The sequence below is a fragment of the Brachionichthys hirsutus genome, chromosome 11, assembly GCF_040956055.1.
Source record: "Brachionichthys hirsutus isolate HB-005 chromosome 11, CSIRO-AGI_Bhir_v1, whole genome shotgun sequence".
NCBI classification, from domain to species: Eukaryota; Metazoa; Chordata; class Actinopteri; order Lophiiformes; family Brachionichthyidae; genus Brachionichthys; species Brachionichthys hirsutus.
The window spans coordinates 3,177,213-3,199,503 of record NC_090907.1 but is presented as its reverse complement, the minus strand read 5'-3'; the positions used below and the strand labels follow the sequence as shown (position 1 = coordinate 3,199,503).

General features: G+C 46.7%; 4 protein-coding genes across 4 annotated transcripts; 2 read left to right on the top strand and 2 right to left on the bottom strand.

Moving 5' to 3' along the window:
* Positions 1-351: 351 nt before the first annotated feature.
* her13 (hairy-related 13) lies at positions 352-1,602 on the bottom strand. Its single transcript, XM_068745504.1, has 4 exons — positions 1,555-1,602; positions 1,352-1,438; positions 1,145-1,226; positions 352-758 (listed from the first exon to the last, which is right to left on the bottom strand). Exons 1-4 carry the CDS (start codon positions 1,600-1,602, stop codon positions 352-354), a joined length of 624 nt encoding a protein of 207 aa, XP_068601605.1.
* A 2,727-nt stretch (positions 1,603-4,329) lies between these two features.
* Positions 4,330-5,237, bottom strand: her8.2 (hairy-related 8.2). The gene is made up of 4 exons (XM_068745596.1): positions 5,119-5,237; positions 4,927-5,022; positions 4,761-4,839; positions 4,330-4,667 (listed from the first exon to the last, which is right to left on the bottom strand). The coding sequence occupies exons 1-4, from the start codon at positions 5,167-5,169 to the stop codon at positions 4,330-4,332; spliced, it is 564 nt and encodes a 187-aa protein (XP_068601697.1). The 5' UTR covers positions 5,170-5,237.
* Positions 5,238-6,992: 1,755 nt separating this feature from the next.
* cab39 (calcium binding protein 39) lies at positions 6,993-13,378 on the top strand. Its single transcript, XM_068745221.1, has 9 exons — positions 6,993-7,086; positions 9,444-9,599; positions 9,752-9,916; positions 10,120-10,238; positions 10,494-10,662; positions 11,457-11,516; positions 12,027-12,092; positions 12,380-12,523; positions 12,605-13,378. The coding sequence occupies exons 2-9, from the start codon at positions 9,486-9,488 to the stop codon at positions 12,791-12,793; spliced, it is 1,026 nt and encodes a 341-aa protein (XP_068601322.1). The 5' UTR covers positions 6,993-7,086; positions 9,444-9,485; the 3' UTR covers positions 12,794-13,378.
* A 1,907-nt stretch (positions 13,379-15,285) lies between these two features.
* On the top strand, positions 15,286-18,990 carry itm2ca (integral membrane protein 2Ca). Its single transcript, XM_068745301.1, has 6 exons — positions 15,286-15,378; positions 16,470-16,613; positions 16,764-16,952; positions 17,157-17,267; positions 17,860-18,010; positions 18,115-18,990. Exons 1-6 carry the CDS (start codon positions 15,286-15,288, stop codon positions 18,204-18,206), a joined length of 780 nt encoding a protein of 259 aa, XP_068601402.1. The 3' UTR covers positions 18,207-18,990.
* The last annotated feature ends 3,301 nt before the right edge of the window (positions 18,991-22,291 follow it).

The following is a 22,291-nucleotide window of genomic DNA, read 5'->3' as shown; positions in this document are numbered from 1 at the left end:
TGGACTCTCCATCAACTTTAACTGTCTATCTCAGCAAATCCTACATTTCCCAGAATGCCAAGGAAAGGGTCCTTCTGCTTTAGTTTAGGTGTGAAGTCACACAGACAAAAAAACAAACAAAAAAAACCCAGACTGATCCGTAGTTCCGCGGCTCTCGCTGAACAGAATATTGGATTATTGAACATTGATGCGGGGAATCCAGAAGAAAATCCAGCCAATAAGCCCAGGAATTAAATTTAACGTGAGATCTCGTGTTGCATGGTGGAATTTCCTTTTCCGGTATAGCACACCTTGTAAAAGAATTCCTGCTTCAGTGTATCCCAAAATGCTTCCGATCTAAATTCCAGGGCCCTACCAGGGTCTCCACATGGACCGCTTGCACGCCAGAGCCTCAGAGGAACTCTGGTTGTGCTCGCTGTCGGTCTCATCCAGGTCCGAGCACACGTCCTCACTGGACGTGACGGAGGGAGCCGGGGAGAGGACGGCGGACGAGCCGCTGGACAGACCCCTTCCTCCAGGGGAAAGCAGCGTCACGCTGCCGCTGCTCCCGCCGGACGTGTCGGCGATGAGATCCATCAGGACGTCCTGGAGGCGGTCCTCGTTGAGGGGCATGCACTCCAGCAGATGGTTGAGAAGCTCCGCCGCCACTGTCGCGTCTATACCGGGACAGGTGGACACGAACATGTGGACCTCGTGCATGCACTGGATGTAGCCGGCAGCAAACCGTTCGCTGGCTTCTCGGCTGAGCACGCCTGCGTCTGTGGGGGGGGGCACGGCACTATAAGTTACTGAATCCTGGAGCTCCAGGTTAGAACACAGAGAATGTTTTATACAAAATGACTTTCACAGCTTTGAGATCACTCCAACGTCTTTGCTTTGAGGTCCTTTGATGTGACATTTTCCTTATCGGGTCATGAACCTATACCAGCCAACAGAATCCCACAGGTTGGGTTCTACTGACATCATGAATGTATTTATTTATTCATCCAAAATGTGAAGACTATTCAACCAAAAAAATATGATGTAATTATATTATTGTAATTATTAGACCACAAAAGGTCCAATCATGCGACTAAAAATCAATACATTCTTTCTCTACTGCAATATTCGGGAGGCTGATGGGTCTGGGATTCGATTTTCAGACCTTGGGTTCGATTCTTCAGGAGCTCCTCCACCCTCTTCACCGTCATCTCCAGCACCTCTGCGTTCTCCATCTTGGAATGAAGCTGCGGAAACAACCAAGCAGAGCTCCATCAGAACCGAACCGCACCTCTAGGACGCAGTCTGGATCACAGGGAGGGGGGGGCGGACAGGTGAGCCGCGTGAGCGCGCGCGCGCGCGCCGTACTCACGTCCGCGTCCGCCAACAGAGTCCTTAGCTCCGTCAAACTGTCGTTGATGCGCGCCCGTCTCTTCTTCTCCACCAGAGGTTTCCTGATCTGCTGGAAACACAAGGATCACGCTGTCACTGACGTCACACGCACACGCACACGCACACGCACACGCACACGCACACGCCACTGTCAAATGAACGGAACCAGAACGGAACCCGCACCTTCCGGTCCGCTTTCCCGAGCCCGCATTCGAGCTCATCTCCTTCCATTTCCAGTTCGGTGGAGCCAAGATGGTCGGATCGCCGCCGCGCCGTTCTGGCTTCTCCCTGCTATGCTGCGTTCTCCTCTCCAGTCGGCAGCGCGGGGGGGTGGCGGGGGGGGGCAGCTGGCAAACGGAAGGTTTCGGGTTGACAAAAAAAAACAAAACAAGAAACCAGATTCTCCGCCGAGGCGAGGCGGCCCGTGTTTGGGTGAGACGCGCTGCTGGCGCTGAGTGGCTGTTGTTAGTATTTATAGGGGCTTATTATCATGTGAATGGGGGCCGAGCTGCTCGAGCTGGGGGGGGGGGGGGGGGGGGGGGGCAACAGAGCGCGCACGGGCGGAGCCAATCAGCGCCCTCTCCCTTTGTCTCCGGTCAGCCCCGGTCTGAGCCCCGAGGAGCTGGATGGCCTTTGACAAACGGTTGGTTGTGTTAGGGGACCGACCCCCCACACGCACCCCGCCCCGCCCCACGGTTGGAAAGTGTGTGTGTGTGTGTGTGTGTGTGTGTGCGCGCACCCTTCATTATCACGCAGACCGTTCTTAATAACAACACTCGGATATTAATTTGAATAAAATCTCTAATTTGGTTCCCTATAAATTGATTTAGAATAGAATGACGGACTTTATTGCTTTTCTTAATCCGGATTAATGTTTAGAAAAGTGAGTTCTGATGTAAAGTAAATTTAAACCACAAAGAGTTTTGTGGTTTTCCTTTTCTTTTTTTTTTATGCGGCTATTGTCCGTCCTTTTTCAGGCCGACCCACTCGCGGCTCCGCCGGCCTTTGTGTCTGCGCCTCGGCAGATTGAGGATGTAACGCGATGCCTGCAGAGGGCAGCTGCTGCCGGCGCCCCCCCCCCAGCCAAAGGGAACGGCAGGTGTTGCGCTGCGCCTCGCCTGCTCTCCTGTCTGGTGACTTCTGATCGTGAAGTCGCAGATACAAACTTTTTCCTCCTTTATAGAAACTTCAGCTTTAAATTATTGGTACTTGTGGTATTAGTATAGCTTTGGGATTTCCTGCGTTTGGTTTCACACTGCATGGATTTATTTTATTTTATTTATAATAGCATCCTCCAACTCCACGCTCCTCGTTATGATACACTTTAATTTAACATGCATTATCATGCAAATCACCTGCAGAATATCAGTTTTATCAACTGGCTGGCATTTCTAGTTTTATTCGTCTGGTTTTTGTCTGCTCCTGTTCTCTCTCTATCACTTCCCCATCCATCTCCTTGTTTTTGACTATCCTCCGACCTCTCTCTCTCTCTCAGCCCAGCCGGTCAGACAGATGGCCGTCCACCATGATCCGAGGTTCTGTCCAAGGTTTCTGCCTGTTAAAGGGAAGTTTTTCCTTGCCCCCGTTTCCAAAGTGCTTGCTCTTGTGGGTCAAGTTGGGTTCTGTCTTTCCCTGCTAATCCTGTAAAGCTTGAGATGACTTCCTGTTGTGATCTAGCGCTTGAATTGAATTGAATCAGCTCCAATCGCACGTGAGCCACCTGTCAGGTAAAGGTGCGTCCACGCAGGTGAACTTTCACGCATAGTATTTCCACATGTATTCCTCATTTTTGACACAAAAGGCGCCCCCAGACTCCGGTGCTCCAACGCGAAGGAGGTTCCGAGCTTTCGGGTTTAGCGGCTTTGGCACGTCGCCACCTCCCTGCTCCAGATCTTAATGGAGAGAGAGCAGCTGCTTCTCGTCGCTTTTGTTGGTGAACCCGCCGAGGGACCAGTTATCGTGGGAAGGACCCGGCTGTGTCACGTGACATGGTAGTTCTGCTCGGTGTAAGTGTCCCATAACTAGTGCGTAAATCAACCAATGTTGGTTTTTATCTTATTCGGCCTGTAATTTTTATTACGCATTTCATTTTACACCACATTTTCGGTCTCATTCAGCTCCGTCGTAACAAACCGGCCTGCAAATAAGAAGATATTGCTTTTTAAATAGCATGAATTGAGGATGTCATTCATTAGGGGGCATGGCACCATGTTACACTGATGTAGATAACATGCCGGCAGGCAAAATGACACTAAGAGGCCTAGTTAAAAACACAACGGTTTCATTTCCATTTAGCCGAGCAGATCTCACCGTCCTATTTGTGCACGATTAGAACAGGCCTAAAGTTAAATTGACAAAGTGTGAGCTTGACAAATCAACACGTGCTTCTTGTGAATTTAATCAGGAATTATTGTTGTTGCTGAAAATGAAGCAAAATGGAACTGTTGGCTCCTTTCAGCTGCAACCATCAGAGCTAAAGGAGCCTGAAAGGAAACGCTGAGCTCTAATCAAAAGTATATGTCTTTATAGCTAGATCCAATTATCTATGGCTGCTGAGATTACACGAACAAATAAATGTGAGCTACATTATTTATAAAGTGCAATAAAAATCACAAGAGTACACAATACATTTTATTATCATTAATGCTTGGGGGTAGACATAAAATCTATTTAATACCACACAAATGGTCTAAGAAGCAAAGTCACACCTTATAATATCAAATAAATAATGCTGTTAATACAATAAATACACGAAAGATTAATAAGAGCCTTCTATAATGCAGGCTACAGGAAGTTGTCTTCTGAAGGGAAGTACTCAGAAAAGGTCTGCAGTCATCGTCACACACCTACAATAACAATAATCGCTGGAACAAAACTGCCCCACGTTTGTCTTTCCGAGCAGCATATCTATAAGATACATAACAGAGGAAGGGCTAACAAGATCATCCATCCACCGGCTCACCAGGGCCTCCACATCTCCAGCATCCCCTGCAGGGGGAAGCTGTGGAGTCCTGGACTCTCTGGACACCCATCCGCTTCCCTCCCAGCAAGGGGGTCTCCTCTGAGGGGCGTCCCGGGGATCCCCAGGCCTCGCGGAGGGGCATCATGCCTGGGGGGTGACTGGAGACGGCGCTCATCGGTGGCCCTGGGCAGCGACTTGAGGAGGTGGTTGAGCAGGCGGGAGCCCAGAGCTTTATCCACCCAGTCGCAGGCGAGCAGCATGTTGTGGACCTCGTGCATGCATTGGATGTAACCTGTGCCGTATTTCTGCTGGGCCTCCAGGCCGACTGGGGGGTCTGCAGGAGAGAGAAGGACGTGGGAGGTGTGAGGTTATAGCACCCCCTGGTGGTGACGGCGCAACATGCACACAGAGCCGCCGCGCTCCTTACCGTTGACTTTATCATTCTGGACGTTCCGGAGATGTTTCACAGTCATCTCCAGAATATCGGCTTTCTCCAGTTTGGACTGCTGTTGAGACACGAGCAGCGACGGCGTTGAGCTTCTTTCTGCACATTTACTCTCTGGACGAGTCTCTGGAGGAGGGAAGATACTCACATCCAGCCTGAACGCTCCCGCCACGGTTTCTTTCAGCTGATCCAAACAGTGATTGATCCTCTCTCTCCGTTTCCTCTCGATGAGCGGCTTTCTCAGCTGTAAGAGTAAAGCCTCGGTTAAAGGCATGCACGCGCCGCAGCGCGCACGCACGCAGAGCTCCTATAATAAAGGAGAAATTGAAGTGTAAAATACCTTCCTCTCCTCCTTCGCACTGGGACGTGTCCCCACGTTGCGCGCAGTCATGTTTCCTTCCCTGGGCTTGGACCTCCTCGCCTCTCCGCGTCGGCGCGCCTCTAGGGCCCTCGGCGCGGCGCGCCCGTCTTATTTATGGAGCGCGATTAGCATGTGAATGCGCAAACTCTTTGGCTGTGGGATTTTCCCACACACGGGGTCCCACCAGGTCACTGCCTCCATTCAAGAACCGAGAGACCCGGCCTAGAAAAAAAAAGACAGATGTCCAGGCTGAAACCTGCACGCACAACACTCCCACTCCCACCCGGCCCAGCAACACAACTATAAACCGTCGTTTCCTCTTCTCTCACATGAACAAGAGTGTGAAGTTACTTTAGTCCTCGGAAAGCCTCACCTGCTTTACAGGAGCAACAATACACAACCTGCAGAAACCGGAAGGAAAAGACGTCAGACACCCGAGAACGGCTTCGGGTGTCAGAAAATGTGCGTCAGTTATTGCATTTATTTTCAACATGTGAACTATTAATTCCAATCTTCGGAATTCCTCCATTGAGCAGCTGTCCGAGGCGCAAGAGTCAGACAGCATGAGCTCCCAGTGCGTTTAGTCCGCTTTGATCACTCCGTGTTTTCATCTGTTAGCGAGCAGATGTCAGGTTGACCAGATGCCCCCCCCCCCAAAAAAAAACAACCTTCGGAGTCCTTTAACAAGAGTCCGTGTTATTTAGCCACGCGACTGCCAGGCGAATGCCGGGTCGTGGGAACCGGGTCCAAACAATGGCGTCCATTCAAACCTAATCAGCATGAAGGGAGGAATAACTCTATCTATCTATCTATCTATCTATCTATCTATCTATCTATCTATCTATCTATCTATCTATCTGTCTATCTATCTGTCTGTCTGTCTGTCTGTCAACAGCTTTGAGTCTTTTTAGTACCTGCATTGACTAGTTTAGCACCCAGAGGGCAAACCTCAATAATAATCAATAATATTAGACGCAAAAGTTAAAAAAACAAACATTTTAAAACAATGTGATTAATGATTCAAATCAACACAAAAATACAATGAATAGTTCATGCTCATAAAATGTTATCAAATTAATTCATAACCATATGGACAAACCAACATTTCTTTGCAAGTAAAAAATATCAGAGTTTGACCGTAACTAATTAACTAGTTAGTCAATAACGTTTAAGGCAGTACAGCTTTCCAAGATTTTGACATAAATTGAAGGTTTTCAGTAGATTGATAGTGATTTCAACACAGACAGCTGAACCCATAGAACCTGTAGATTCCTAATTAAGAAAAAAAGGAACGTGTTTATAGTGTAGAAAAGTGAATAACATCAAAGACAATAAAAGTTTATCTTAATCATAATCCTTAAAAGCAGTCTATTTTTGGAATGAATTGTTGGCATCATATCTTCCTTTGAGTTGTAGTGGAATTCTAGTCTATAGAGGCCAAGCAAACAAGAAATACTCAATTTGATAGATGCCGAAATAAAATTCACAATTTCCTCGGCGACCTGAAGACGTGTTCACAGCGAGAGCGCGCCCTCCTACGGCCATCACACGTCATAACCCGAGGAGTGTGCCCGACATGATACAGCCACGGGGGGGCAGTAGAGGCTGCTCGTTACCGGCACACAGTCTCTCTCTCTCTCTCTCTCTCTCTCCCTCACACACACACACATCCAGACATCTATCTATCTATCTATCTATCTATCTATAATCATCATCATCATCATCATCACCATCATCATCGATCTATCACCGTCTCTTCTTTTTCAACAGACGTGCTTACGTTTCTCTCGCGAGATCTTGCGACAGACACTCAGACAGGAGCCGCACTATTATTACAGTCAACTTACGGCCAAGGGGAACAAAGCAGCTTTTGTTCTAAAGACCACCTGAGTCTGTCTGACTGTGTTGGAAAAATAGCAAGAAACGAAAGATAACGTCGTTTACCAGGTATTTCGTTGTTACTGATTAACAATTGCGTGTATTGTGGCGTAAAGCTACTTTAGCTAACGGTTCTCTAGAGTAAGCTAGTTAAATTAGCAGCTAACGTCGCTATTTTTGCTAATATTTTCTCACTTTACAAATGTTCTCAGGGTGTAGATATTTCTTAGCGGAATCTAACTTGGTGTTGATGATTTGTCAGGCATTGCTCGAGGACCCTTTTCTAAGGCCTGGTTAACGCTATGCTAAGCTAGCTAGCGGTGCCAACATTACGTGATGAAAAGGCTCACCGCGATCTTTTTTTACTGACTTCTAACATTACTGTCTGATTAAAGGTAAATCAAACATTTAAGAAGGGTTTGCAAGAATCATGCCTTCCGAGGCCCCTGTGTGTCGGTAGGACATTAGCATTCAGAGCCAAGTAGCATTGCTTAATGGACTGTGATTTAACTGTTTAGGCCATATTAGCGTAAAATTAGCAAAACAAAGTTGGCTGCGGGTCCAGAGTAAGTGTCCCCTAATCCCAGTCACCTACTGGAACTGCTTGTGTGAGTTGCCTTGCATTTGTTAGACCCAGAATTACTCAGCGAGCAAGGGTCCATTTTGTTAGCATTGCGCAAAGTTGGCTGTCTCTTCACCATCACAAACCGGGCATGGAGAGCAGAGGGGCGGCGCTGACGTGCAGCTTCGTGTTGCTGGGCCGGCGCTGCCAGTTTGCAGCTTTTAACTTTAAGTGCTTCAAACGGTTTCTGACGTGCATAGAACCTATGACGTGCCGGCTGCTGGCAGTTTGTTCCTGGCAGATGAAGGGTGGGTCGGGTGGTGGTGGGGGGGGGGGGGGGGGGGGTGATGTTGACGTTTGAGCTGGCTACAAATACTCTTTTGTTTGCTTTTGGGAACGGTAGCCATGGCAAGCGATTAAAGCAAGCTCTGGCTAATATGATAGTCCAGACTCAGTGTTTGGACTTTAACTCTGGCCGTGGCTAAAACTCCATGTTATGTTTGTTTGTGGATCGAAAGTTACCCCAGCAAATAATATCTGATTAGTAACCGAGTCATTCTGTGTTAGTGGCGACCATCTGATTTAGAATCGGCCATGTTTGCGTCATTGATACCGGGAGCTGTTCTCCTGCCTGCTGGCTACATTAACGGGCATTAGCCAATGGGGGGGGAAACCGGATTCGGCCACCTGGCGAAGTTTGTAGATGAATAAAGGTGTGAACCTGAGTTCTTCTGTCAACAGCGACGCCTGGGACAAATTTAAATGTCTGCTCAGTCACACATGACGCGTCTCATATATGGGGGTACTGCACCTCCCACTCCACGTTGCTGCTTGGTCTACAGTCCTGGCCCCCAGGGCTGTTTTCTAAATGTAGACTCCCAGCTAAGACGTGAGATGCAGAGACAGCTCGAGGGTTAGTGTTAAAAGTTCAGAGGATCCCAGCCAGACAGCAGGTTGGTGTCGGACGGCTAGACGAGTTGGATGTTTGTTTAATGGCGCGAAATTAACATGTTCAAACACATAAAAAAACAAAAAGAGTATATAACACGGTAATCTGTTTTCACATTTTCATTTTGGGTTCTTGGAGTAGGTAGCATGTTCTGAGCTATACTGTTTGTACACTTTGGCTTTTACCCCACAGTGTTTGTCAGATGGTTGGGTGGGTCAGGGAATCTAGCAGATAAGAATACTTGTAAAGTAACACAGTTAAATGAGTCAGAGTGAGAGATGGTTGTTTTCTTTTATCATTACTAGTGTTTCCTGTGGTTTTTGATGACGTGTTTATTTTTATTTGTGATTTAGACATTTTTACATGGGGAGGGTGGATATGTTGACCAAGGTTAGCATACATGGACTCGTTCATCACTAGTCAGTCAGTGGGTCATACAAAGATCTGAGGAAATGTTATGGTGTACGTAGGCACATGTCATAGTGGACTTGGGGGAGGTTAATCATTAAATGAGGATGATTTACAATATTGTGTAACTGCTGGTGAAGCATTAAAGGTCAAATCGAGATAATTTACGGCGCTCACAGGTTCGGAAAAATACACACTTTCCTCTGGTGCAATTGTATATCATCATTCATATGCCATGGAATATTATCAGCATTAAATAACAGCTGAATGACTTGAAGCAACAATTATTGAAGCAACCAGTTATCAATGCAGTTAGGTCGTTATCTAAGGAACATTGTGTATTTTGTGTTTAGTTAGTTTGTCTTTGTTTCAGGTTAGATTACGTTTAAATTTAAAATTTTTAAATGGAACAAGCCAGAAGGTTTTTATATGCGTTTAGGTATCGTATCAGCAGCAGCCCCTCCTGTTTTTACAGTCCCTCATCCAGTTTTCCATTTCATTCCTCAGGTGGACAGTCCGCTCCCTGGTTGCTCGTGGTAACTCTCCGCCATGCCGTTCCCCTTTGGCAAGTCCCACAAGTCGCCGGCGGACATCGTCAAAAACCTGAAGGACAGCATGACCGTGCTTGAGAAGCATGACATTTCTGACAAAAAAGCAGAGAAGGTTTCCTACGTTTTTCCTCAAATTCATTCAACTTGTCTTTCATTTTTGCAATTCAACACTTCAGAAAATTGAAGGGGAGCAATAAAGTGGTTGCGTTTGTCTAAGTTAACGAGTGTAATGTCTGCTTTATGGTGTGTTTGTGTGCGATTCAGGCAACAGAGGAGGTGTCAAAAAGTCTGGTGGCAATGAAAGAGATCCTGTATGGGACAAATGAAAAAGAGCCCCAAACAGAAGCGGTGGCCCAGCTGGCCCAGGAGCTCTACAACAGCGGCCTGCTCAGCACCCTGGTAGCGGACCTGCAGCTCATCGACTTCGAGGTGAGGAATTCTAAATCTGAACCATCCAAAAGAAGTGTAAGATATTTATTTAAAATTTCAGGAGGTCTTGCACATTTACGGTAAATGTTCAGTTTGTAACTATGATGATTTCGTTTGCAGCTACTACCAAATACTTTTTTCTTTCTCATTTGTGTTGCGTACATTAACCTCTGCCTCATCAAACCGTTATCTGTTCCCACCAGGGTAAGAAAGACGTGGCTCAAATCTTCAACAACATCCTGAGGCGTCAGATTGGCACGCGGACCCCCACAGTGGAGTACCTCTGCACCCAGCAGAACATCCTGTTCATGCTGCTAAAAGGGTAAGGAGACCCTCACGGGTGTGACCTTTAAACTACACTTCATTATAGGGCAACGTTCATATGTAGCAGCATTCAGGTCATTTTTACACGGAGGGACAAACGAGCGTCTGTTTGCAAATGCTCTGTCTAGAGATAAATGAAAATGGAAACTGTCCCAATGTTTGTTTGCGATTTTAGGGAAATGAGGTTGAAACGTAAACAAAAGGTTACCAAAAAAACTGATTCTGACAAGTAGTGCTTGTCCTGTCGTTGCAGGTATGAGTCTCCAGAGATCGCCCTAAACTGTGGTATCATGTTAAGGGAGTGCATCAGACACGAGCCCTTGGCCAAAATCACGCTGTGGTCCGAGCAGTTTTACGACTTCTTCAGATACGTGGAGATGTCCACGTTCGACATCGCCTCGGACGCGTTTGCCACTTTCAAAGTAAGTGGACTCGAATTGAATCGAACGCATTTCCTTTGAGCGGTGCTTCCAGGACATCCGACTCCTGCTGCAAATTAATTTAAAACCCGACTCTGACTTACCGTTTGTGGTTAGGAGAGATGCTCTTTACACTGTCAGAACATCTCTCCTCAGTGTTTCCACTTCCTGCTAATGTATCGAAGGTGGTTAGTTAACATTATTTAATGCAACACTTTCTAAGAAAGACATTAACCTGAGTGGACTGTGTTATACTTCCGGTAGTGTACTCAAATGTAGTATAGTACACGTGCATAGTACATGAACTTTGACAGCATTACGTTCTTTCAAATCAAATACAGCTGGAGAACAGGAAATGATGGACACAGGAGTTTCCAGGAAATATCACATCTGTTTTATCAAGTGTAATATTTGTAATGTGATTCACGTGTTTCCCCCAAAATGGTACTTTCTTTGGTATGTTAACCAGAATGGCGATGTGTGTGAGGCGTGTTCATCATTCCACAAATAACTTTGCATGTGCCACCGGAGTTCTCCTAGTAAATTTCACTCTGACATAGTATTGTGAAGGAAAGGAATATGTCGGACAGTGTAACTAACCCGTGATGGGGACCCCGTAACCCACCACATGTGTCTGTCTGGTTTTAGCTAAGGGGTTTCCCACTTGTTTAGCGAAAGGCCGATGCATTTCAACTCATGATTGCTGCACATTCTGCAGTTTGCTGTACATGCAGCACCCAAGGAGGAGGAAGACGAGGACCAGTCATAACCATTTAGTCTGCATTTTCTATTTCCAGGACCTCCTCACAAGACACAAGCTACTGAGCGCTGAGTTTTTGGAGCAACATTACGACAGAGTGAGTGAATTGTGTGTGGAAATAACATCATAAAAAAGGGCTGTCTTCTTATAGTTTACAATCAATTATAATTCCGAGCCTGAGAGTTTTAAGCATTTATTTTATGATTAAATTATAATAATATGGAACAAACTATAGTCCATTATTTTACTAGGGTTGTTCAGCATTAAGCTTTTGACTGGAATTAAATATTTTGGAGATGATCCTGTCTGAGATGCTCCAGAGAAATGAAACTATGTTCTTTTCAATGGTTTATATGTAAATGAGAAGTGCTAGCCTGGGTGTGTAGCGCTGAAGCATGAAGCCTGTGATTTGGGGCGTGGTTAGCAGACTGAACAGAGACAAGCTGTCAGATCTGTGTAAAACAAACCCTCATTTTCCTGTCGTTTTGTTTCGATACGAGACGCAGACTGAAAATCACCGCGTGACGCATTAAGATGACTTTTTTTTATCTCGCCCTCAAACCCTTTCGGTTTATTTCTCTTCTCCCTCGTGCTCCTTCCTCTTTAGTTCTTCAGCGAATATGAGAAGTTGCTCCACTCAGAAAACTACGTGACGAAAAGGCAGTCCCTCAAGGTAAGAGCGCTTGGGCCGACCAGGAAGCGCCTCTCGTGCAGTTCTGCATCTAAAGTGTTGGATGTCTCTGAACCGCTCTGCCTCCGTCACCGCGGTGTGACTGCCATCTAGTGGTGGAGTGTGTTATCTACCGAAAAGCAACCCCTCCTTTTATCTTAATTTGTATAGCAGGTTATTTAGCGCTCGTTGCAGATGCTGCATTTCAGTTCCTTGTAAATTGAATACATTTTGACAAACTTTGAGTAAATGTTTTTTTTCTTCCTGTCTCTCACTCTAAATCCCTCCAGTTGTTGGGGGAGTTACTTCTTGACCGTCATAACTTCACTATAATGACAAAATATATCAGCAAACCTGAGAATCTGAAGCTAATGATGAACCTGCTGCGGGACAAGAGCCGCAACATCCAGTTCGAGGCGTTCCACGTTTTTAAGGTGAGCGTTCCGAGACGCTGTCAAACTAAAACGCGGTGCTCGGCTATGCGTGTTGACCTCGTGAGTTTCCTGCACCCGCAGGTGTTCGTTGCCAATCCCAACAAGACACAGCCCATCCTGGACATCTTGCTGAAGAACCAGCAGAAACTCATCGAGTTTCTCAGCAAGTTCCAGAATGACAGAACGGATGATGAACAGTTTAATGATGAAAAGACTTACTTGGTCAAACAGATCAAGGAACTCAAGAGGCCTGCTCCCCAGGAGGCCTGAATCCAATTTGGGAGGAGCCATCAGGACCGTGTCCGGACGCCACCCGGACGACGTCAGCTTAACGGACTCATCAGCAGCTGCTGTTCTGGTTTCTGAACACAAATTGAGGAAACAAATGGAAAAACTAAACGCCCCCCCCCCCTCCCCCCGTCAGCTCATCAGGAAGTCGCCAGCTCCTCTGCTCATTTGATATTTCCTTTCATTTTTCCATTCTCCTTTCCTTCAACAGAAATAAGAGACAATAATAGATGCTGCTGCTTTCTTGCACCTTGAGACATGTAAGGTATAATAATGACACAGTCCATCAAACACATTCAAAGTAGGACAGGCGTCCTCGTACACAGAAAAAAACCCACAAACGCATAAATAAAACAGAAACACACGCGTTTACACAGAGAACATGCGTACGCACACGCTGCGAGAATAACCGCTGAGTGATGCGACGAACATGGTACGAGCCAGTTGAACGGCGGTGCGTTTGTGGCGTGCTTTGAAATGTGACGGGTTTTTGGCTGTAACCATTCGGCTCTGTGGCGGCTGCCCAGTCTGGCTCCCACGCTTCAGTGCCACAGACGGGGGGGGGGGGGGGGGGGGCACGTTGGTCAGCAACCGCACAGCTCTTCTCCGCGCCTTCATCCAGTAACGTGGCCGTGGTTTGTTCAGGTGATTGGCGTGGGCGCACTCTGATGCCATCACACAGAACCTTTTACTTCCTGTGTGCTTTATGGCACGCGAGGAACGGAGGGAGGGATGCAAGCCCAAGAATTGGGAGGGTTTTGTTTTTGTTTCCTGGATCAGGGTGAAAATGTACATATACCTTTTTTTTTTTTTTTTTTTTGTAGATTTTTGTTTAATCTTGACATGAAAAAAAAAGAGAAACCTCAAAAATTGTGTTTTTGGTTAATTGTAATCAAATTAATTTCTAAACCATAAAAGAAACAAGTGACATTGTTTTTGCATTGCGTTTTACTGCTGAAATGGGTGTTGGTGGGTTTCTTTGTACATAAATTAAAGCGCCTGCTCACGTTTAGCTAACCTAGAGGATATTAACAATTTGTACAGCAGAGGAATGTCATGGTATTAGCTCTGGATCGGTTGATCCTCTTTTTATTCTCCATCTACACTTTGAGTATCTTAGACTGCTGAAAACGTGCAGGAGGGAGGGAGAGCATTAACGAAAACATTGAAGCCGGTGTGTTTCTGCACTTTGTCGGGTGTTGAGTGATCAACCTCACCTAACTGGAGTCGAGGATAGCAGCCCCCCCCCCCCATATTTTACTTTTTTTAAATTAAGACTTTGATGAATCATTTCCCTCTTTCTCCTCATGTATGAGCTTTTCCTTTCCGATGGGTTATAATTCCAGTACAGCTATGAGTGTGACGAATGCCGGACTTCTCTGGGCCTGTCGGATCGTTCTTGTGGCGCTGATCAAAACTGGTGAACTTCACATTGACAGTGAAAGCAAAAGTCCTGCGGCGTACATTCGAGTAAATTAGAAGGCGTCTCTGCACACGACAGCACTGCCCGGATCGCCCACAGCCCCTCCATTTGCATTGAGCATGCATGTTCCTCCACTGGCTGTGCATGCCGATGTGCTGGAATTGTCTCATTTTGTCCACGTCAAGTTGAAGTCTTGCTGTTTTTGACTCCAGTTTCAGCGTTAGAGCGTGTGGTGGCTTTCAGAAGTGTCCGAGGCCTGGGCCCTACAATCAGAATAAAGAAAACACATTTGGAATGAAATAAAGCTGTGGTCGTTTTTAACAACGCTTAAAGCAGAACCTTGCATTCCTACGGTCTATAAAGAAATTACGTTCTGAACTAAAAACTTACGTTTTGCAATAGTCGGGGAACCGGAATGTTGTCAGAATGATCTACTTTGCTGTCAAATAATTGTTAATTCTATCTTTCCGTTAAAGGTATCAGCAGCAGCAGCAGCTAGTCTGCTTTTTGTGCAGGGCTGCTACAAAACGATTCCCCGTCGGTTCAGACGGGGATTACTGAGAACATTGTAAAATAAATAATAAAGTTGCTGTAAAACCTGACAAAAGCCAGAAAACGTTACTAAATCAGATTTAAGAACATTATTAATGTGTTTATTCATAGTCTAATAATTCATTCGGTAATTTGACACGTTCAATTTCTGGGAGAAAACAAACCCGATTGGAATGTTTGTGAATTCCTACCGGTCCTTGAATGCACCACGCTGATCGAAGCAGCATTCAGGTACCGGAGAAACAAACGGCATCGCGTCCCGTCACAGAACCCGGTTTGTCCCTTTCGCGTCACTGCTGCGACAGAAAACAGCGGAGCGGTCCTTTAACGGCACGTATTTATATATATAATAAAGAAAGCAGACTTCCGGTAGATCAAGACAAAAACAGAGCAGCCCAGCGAGAAGAGGACAAGGTGACACTTCGTTCCATAGAGGCATCCATCCATCGCCAGCGGACGGGAACCGGGAACCGGGAACCGGGGACACCGAGACCGAGACATGGTGAAGATCAGCTTCCAGCCCGTCGCCGGGCAGAAAGCGGAGAAGGAAGATGACGGCGACAAGACAGAAATCCTCGTCCTTCATCCGATGGTGAGATAAACGTGTCGCGGTGTCCTTTATTTCCCCGCGTCTCATTTTAACGTTTATTTCGACGCGCCCCTGCTGCCCCCCCCCCCTCCCCGGCTGCTCTCTGCGGGACAGCCTGCACCATCCGGGGGGACATTGGACAGCGTCCTTCGACATGCGTATATGGAGACGACGCATGACATTGCTGTGACGCTTTGCTCTGCGCCGGTGCGTGTTTTGCGCGCGTCATGGGAGTTATTAAATTGTACAAATGCATGCTCTTTGTTTGGGATTGTGCAGGATAAAATTAACTCTTAACTGTCTTAACCCCCCCCCCCCCCCCCCCCGTACAGCCTTTTTTAAGCTTGTTGATTTAACTGGGACACTCTGATCAGATGTGCAGGAGCTGTGTGCCCCCCCCCGCACTGGGACTTGTGTGTACGCAGCTAAAGGCTGTCAGCTCGTGTGAGGAGCCTTTATCTCTCTCAGCAGGGTGGGAGAACACAGAGTCCCACAGAAGGGTGTGTGCGTGCGTGCGTGTGTGCGCGCGTGTGTGCGTGCATGCTCACACATACAGTTATCGCCTTGCCCTTATGCACCCTCTGTTCTCAGACATCTCCACAGGAACAGAGCAGCTCTGAGCTGAGAAGAACAAGATTACATGAAGACGCCGTTCAGCTTCCAAGCTCTTTGTGTCATCGCATTTTCAAAGTGAAACATTCCGCTGGATTGTCATTGTAGCCCCCCCCCCCCCCCCCCCCCCCCCGAGAATAGCAGCCATCATTTTATTCTCCCATAGGACCGCTGCTTCAGAACTTCCTCTCCAGTCATGGTTATTTGTAGATGGAAGTGCACAGTGAGTGGCTACTACTATACTACCAGTGTGTGGCGCCAGGTTGGGGCGCGTGGCACCAGCAGATGGGCCGCGAGACTGGAGGCGTCGGACGGTTACTCACCGCCTCAGTCCAGCCTTCATGCTTTCCTCTGCCAAGTCCCATCGGAAATGAGGCACCGACATTTTTCCTACTTCTATTTTAGTCGTTTTTCACCTGCTTGTCCTTTGTGAAGTAAGATGTGTGTGTGTGTGTGTGTGTGTGTGTGTGTGTGTATTCCAGGAGGAAGAGGAGCTGGTTCTGCCGCTGCGACGCAAAAAGCCTCCCCTGAATGGTCTGTGCTGCCTGACATTTGGGCTGGTTGTGTTCATGGCCGGTCTGGTCCTGGCCTCAATTTACGTCTACCACTACTACTTCATACCTCACGTAAGACCCAAGTAAAGCGCGCTGTCTGTGTCTGTGATCATCAAACAAAGCCGCTCACGAGTAAGAAGGATGGCGTTGCTGCCGTACTTCTTGTTTTCGGACATCCCGGCCGGTGCCCTGTTCTCCATTCTGATTCTCGCGTCTGTGCAGATCCCAGAGGAGAACCTGTTCCACTGCAGCGTTCTCTATGAAGACTCTGTGTATGCCCCGCTGCGTGGGCGCCAGGAGCTGGAGGAGAATGTGGGCATCTACTTGGCTGACAACTACGAGAAGATCACCGTGCCCGTGCCGCACTTCGGAGGCAGCGATCCGGCTGATATAATCCACGACTTCCATCGAGTGAGGAAAAGCTCTCGCGTTGTTTAACATAGAGAAACACGCTGGGCGGTGTTTATAGATCCCGCCTAGCGCGTGATGCTACCGTTGGTATGCAGCATTCAGAGTATTTGCATGCTAACGCCGTTAGCAGTGAGGCTCTAGAATGGCTTGCATTTTGCACAATTTGAATGCGTTACATTTTATGGAGCGTGCTTTATTTTCCAGGGACTCACTGCATACCATGACATTGCTCTGGACAAGTGCTACGTTATTGAGCTCAACACAACGATCGTGATGCCTCCACGCAACCTATGGGAGCTACTTATCAACGTGAAGGTATAGCATGTATATATATTTTCAATTCTTCATACCGAATCTCGCTTGCGTCACTTGTGAGAGCAACGTGAACCCAGCACTATTCCCTATGGGATTATTAAAGTATTCTGATTCCTGGGTTGTGAATGTTGCAGGGGGGGGGGGGGGGGGGTCTGCAGAATCACAGCCTCATTGATGCACACTGTGAGGCCACCTCTTGGAAAGCAGTGGTTTTTCTTTTAGCCGTTGCTGTTTCCAGTTGCTATGAGATGAAGATCTTCGCATCTGACTTCAGCACAGACAAATGTACCAAGAAACACGCTTTGAGATGGAGTGATCTTATGCCGACGCTATAGAGGCCCTGAAGATTCTGTTTTCTGACCATGTTTCTGTAAGACTTGTGTAAAATTTAATTCAGTACAGTTATTTAAAAGTGGGAGCAGCATGCAGCTTATTATTCAGTCGAGCTATAACGGCCTGAAGAACTCCATCTCTTGTTTACTTTGACAGAGGCGGGTTGAATAAAAGCGCCTGTTTTTCTGACTGTTCAACCGTGCTGTAGGAAGAACACTGCCCCTGGGGCTTGCTGCTATTCTGCCTCTGTCTCTTGCAGAAGGGGACCTACTTGCCTCAGACCTACATCATCCACGAAGAGATGGTGGTGACTGGAAAAGTGCACAACATGCGTCAGCTGGGCCCCTTCATCTACCGCCTGTGCAATGGGAAGGACACGTACCGCCTGACCCGCCGCGTCACCCGCAGACGTAAGCAGCGGATGGAGGAGGGATCAGTGACAGGGGGGTGGGGGGGGGGGGGGTGTCACTGTTTCTGTCCGTCTCTGATCTGAGCTCTGCGTTCCCTCTCCCAGGCATCAACAAGCGCGAGGCAGAAGACTGCCGCCGCATTCGTCACTTTGAGAACACGTTTGTGGTGGAGACGGTTATCTGCGATGAAGCGTAAAGTCGTCTGCCCCCCCCCCCCCCCCACCCCCACACAAAAGGCACATCTCCAGTCCCTCCCCAGCCACCGTAGCATCCTCCCGTGGATCACGTCTGAGTCGCACTTTACTTGTGGTTTGGTTTCTAATTTCCTGTGTCGGAGTTTATTTTCCACTATCCGCCTATTTATTTGTTCTAATTTAATTTGCATTTCTAACTACTGCGTGGATTTCCTGAGTAGCAAAGTCTCTTGGCCAGTAATGAAGTATGATTTCAAGGCCCTCTTCTCTTCCTCTTGGGGGGGGGGGTTCGTACAGTGGTTACTGTTGCTGGGGGCGATGCCTGCCTGTGTCATCATGGTGACTGTTCTTTACTCACCTGTTAAATCCTTGCCTTCCTGAGGAAATCTCAATCATCCTCTTGCTTCCTTGTGTTCCCTAATGTAGACATGTAACTGCTGATGATTCGTTGCTTGCGTCTTTAAACTCTTGCCTGACCGCTGCTTACACGCTCTCCTTTCTGCTTTTCAAAAGGACTTGTTACTACGTTCTTTATTTGGTGTCCATATTTATTATTAAAAGTCGTTGGTTTTCACTTTGTTCTTTATGCCTTTTGCGAATCACTTTTGAAATGATGACTTTGTTTTCCCTTGCATGTGTTATCTATAAGACAAGAGCATTGTTCTTAGAATGCTTTGTTAAACAAGATTTAAAGCCTTAGTCTGGAGTCAGAGACTGGACTAAAGTCAGTGCATATTATATAATATGTTAGTCAAATGAGAAAACAACATTGAACTGCATATTTTGTCTGGCAATGAATTCTGTCTGTGAATAAAGTAGAGAAAAAATAATGAGGTATCGGTTGACACTTCATTTTCGGACCCTCAGAACATTATTACACTTCAGTTTAAAATTGAGTTTAAAAATTCTGCTACTGGTGTGTACAGCACCAAATGGCATTGGGTCTGATGTATTTATATCTTATTAGACAGCCAGAAACCCGAAGTGTGGGACTCCGGGATGGAGTCAGATCCAAGCAGGCTGTAATACTATCTACCAATTTAAATTAGGTCTTAAAACATCATTGTTTGCTGCAGCTTTCTCAAAACGCACATTTACTTCCAGGATATTTGCTCTGCCTTGCCTTGCAGAGAAGATGACATAACTAAAGTGTACCAATCATTGCCACCACTAGGGGTGCTGCAAGCCAGAAGTGTGACTCACAAAGGTTAGAGGTCAGCTGTTTTGGTGACCGACCCCCTCCCTTCTCCATCTCTTGGCTGAATGGCAGCGGTTCTGTCAGAACTCGCTGACGCAGCACATTCAGGCAGGATAAGTTTGAAAACTGAAACGCTCCAAAAACAAAGTATTTATTCTTCTTGCAGTTGACGAATTTGAGCTTCAACAAGACAAAGAGATGCCGGACGCTAGAGTGTGACAGTTTGTGAAACAGATCTGTGATCTGTCAGCCATCACATCAGTGGAATCAGTGGAAGCCCAAACGGCGGAGATGAAAAGTACGTAGCTGCATTCTGGTGTTTTATCAATGACAGAACCACAGAGTGCTGTCAGGGTCTCGTTTTGCATGCGGATCGGCAGGTCAGTCAGACTTTTGAAACGCCACCCACCAGAGAGTACTCGGTTTGAACCGAAAAAGAGACGCTTGAATGCAATAAATAGAAACTGTAAATACAAGTAAAATAATGGATACATGCAGCAAAAAATCTTAAAATAAGTTGGTTCAGTTGAGAAATTAGAGAGCTTGATTAAAAAACAACAACTTTTATAACACATTAATGTCATGTTTCCTGATTTATTTCCTGATCTGGGATTTCAAATGTTGGCAAAAGGCATAACTATTTATGCAGAAAATGACACGTCATTGCTTCTTCTCTCCCCTTCATGTCTCTTTTCAATACCAGGGCGAGTTCTGACTGCAAAGACAAAGTCCTGCTTGTCCTTTCCGTGCACAGTAGAACCACAAGATGCCAGTGTTGAGCTATTTCCACAAGTTCATGAGAGAAAAGATGCAACCTTCACAAAGTAGCACCCAGGAGGCAGCTGTTTGTGTGCTTCCTGTGTTTATGCACTCTGCAGATCTACCGTTCCACCGGCAGGGAGTCGTGTGTGTTTGTGTGTGTGTGTGTGTGTGTGTGTGTGTGTGTGCGTGCAAACCAGACATGTGAAGATGCCAGTTGTCTATTCTCTGGGAGGGTGACCCTGCAGGTGGAGGGTGAGTTCTGTGCCATGTTGTTTGGAATTTCCCAGCATTCCCTGGCAGGTCGCATTGCCTTCACAAACACTTATTATGGAGGAGATGAAAAATGTAATAAAATAAATTAGTTTAGAAAACATTAATCTATCCCAAATGTATCCATCCATTTTCTTGAACATGAGACGATTGTCTCACCCACAACCACCTTTCCGCTTTGCAGCTCACGGGTCTGCTTGAGTTTATCCCAGCTTGCTATGGGCAACAGGTGGGGTACACCCCGAATGTGTCGCCAGCGCACAGGCAGAGACAGACAGCAACTCAGGCACTAAATTCCATGCTTCTTGAGGCGGGAAGAGAACCGGAGAACCTGGAGAAAACACACGCGGACACGACTCAGAACGGTAGCCTCTAAGCTACTAGAGTTAGCTCCTCCTTTCTGATGGGTGCGGAGGCTTGGGTTAAAGTGTGAGAACTGATGATCTCTGCGTGATGCATTGGTGGCTTTTGAATCAACAGAAGTGCAGCAGGAACATCAGGAAATAAGGCTGTTCAGTTTTACATCACCAGCCTTAAAAAAAAGAACTAAACCTGGGTGGCGCAACGTTCCCAAACATATGCAGGAAAAATATTTAGAATCTTAAAGCACCCATTATTTCAAAGCTGAATACGAATTGTTCACGTCTGGCTGGCTCATCTTTGCTCAAGAGTTCGTGTTTGCTGGCTTGTCTGTGGATGTGATACTGTTGTGTTGATAATGTGAGACAAATCAGATGAAGAGTATTTGTGTGAGGAAGAACCAGTTGTCCCAGGGCCATCTGTTTGTGTGTGTGTGTGTGTGTGTGTGTGACCTTCTCAGTAGGGGGTCAAAAGTGGGAGGTCACGACCTCTCTGACCCTGTGGGAGTGGAGATCATCAATCAACTGTGGGCTAAACAGAACAACAGGAGGTGACACACACACACACACACACACACACACACACACACACTGTAAGACGTCCCTTCTCTGTGATGCCTTTGTTTGTTTACACCCAACAGAATGATGTCATCGCTGCTCCAGTGTGTGATTCCTAAATAGCGAGCAGTTTCTCCGCTATGAGGCTTGACTTAATCACACGACACGGCGGCGTTAGCGTCTGGCGTGATCTTTTGCACGGAGTGAAGCTTTGTGGAGTAACATGGCGACGGCATTCACTCACCCTCCCTGCAGCACGGTCAGCTCCTCTGTCCAGAGTCCCCGGAGCTCACACTGACTCCCCTCCCCAATTTCAGGTCATTCCCGCTTGATTTTCTTCTCTTTTGTGGTAGCTGCTAACTGCTGCTAGCTGCTTTTTTATCTCTTATAATACATCGCCCATCTGCTTCATATTTAAATAAATATTTTACTCTGCCTGTCCAAGGTGGGAGAACATCACGGATCCTCCTTTGGACCTTCATTGTTTTTTCCACCTCAGACATATATATCACATATTTGCCACCAACAAAGCGGTTTGTATACGAGCGTATGTGTGTGTGTGTGTGTGTGTTAGTGTGTAACATTTCCTTCTTATTCATACAAAACTCGCAGGTGATGGGACACTGCATCAATCAGAGCTTTTTAAAAAAAGGAGAGGAAACCTGAAGCACCTTTTCACCTCAGCGCTTCCATTTCATCCTGTTTCCAAAATCTTCCCATCTCTGCAAATAAACACACACACACACATTTACACACACGCCACGAGCCACTATCAGGGTTATCAGCCAGCACTAGCAGAGCGACAGGGCATGCTTTTTCTCTCTCCTCCTCCTCCTCCTCCGGTCTGTCCTGTTGATCAATGAGGAAGTTCTTGGGCCTCAACTATTAATCAGAGCCTATCGGCTATCTGTCTCCAGAGCCAACCAATCACGACTCTCCG

Bases quoted from the DNA above. Each gene is read 5' to 3' on its own strand.
- her13 (XM_068745504.1), bottom strand. From the start codon at position 1,602: ATGGAAGGAGATGAGCTCGAATGCGGGCTCGGGAAAGCGGACCGGAAG. The intron at 1,439-1,554 runs GTGCGGGTTCCG...TGTTTCCAGCAG, and splicing joins TCGGGAAAGCGGACCGGAAG to ATCAGGAAACCTCTGGTGGA. The intron at 759-1,144 runs GTCTGAAAATCG...CCCCCCCCACAG, and splicing joins CCTGAAGAATCGAACCCAAG to ACGCAGGCGTGCTCAGCCGA.
- her8.2 (XM_068745596.1), bottom strand. From the start codon at position 5,169: ATGACTGCGCGCAACGTGGGGACACGTCCCAGTGCGAAGGAGGAGAGG. The intron at 4,840-4,926 runs GTGAGTATCTTC...GTGTCTCAACAG, and splicing joins CGGGAGCGTTCAGGCTGGAT to CAGTCCAAACTGGAGAAAGC. The intron at 4,668-4,760 runs GTAAGGAGCGCG...TCTCTCCTGCAG, and splicing joins CCAGAATGATAAAGTCAACG to ACCCCCCAGTCGGCCTGGAG.
- cab39 (XM_068745221.1), top strand. From the start codon at position 9,486: ATGCCGTTCCCCTTTGGCAAGTCCCACAAGTCGCCGGCGGACATCGTC. The intron at 9,600-9,751 runs GTTTCCTACGTT...TGTGCGATTCAG, and splicing joins CTGACAAAAAAGCAGAGAAG to GCAACAGAGGAGGTGTCAAA. The intron at 10,663-11,456 runs GTAAGTGGACTC...TTCTATTTCCAG, and splicing joins ACGCGTTTGCCACTTTCAAA to GACCTCCTCACAAGACACAA.
- itm2ca (XM_068745301.1), top strand. From the start codon at position 15,286: ATGGTGAAGATCAGCTTCCAGCCCGTCGCCGGGCAGAAAGCGGAGAAG. The intron at 16,953-17,156 runs GTGAGGAAAAGC...TTTATTTTCCAG, and splicing joins TAATCCACGACTTCCATCGA to GGACTCACTGCATACCATGA. The intron at 18,011-18,114 runs GTAAGCAGCGGA...TCCCTCTCCCAG, and splicing joins CCGCCGCGTCACCCGCAGAC to GCATCAACAAGCGCGAGGCA.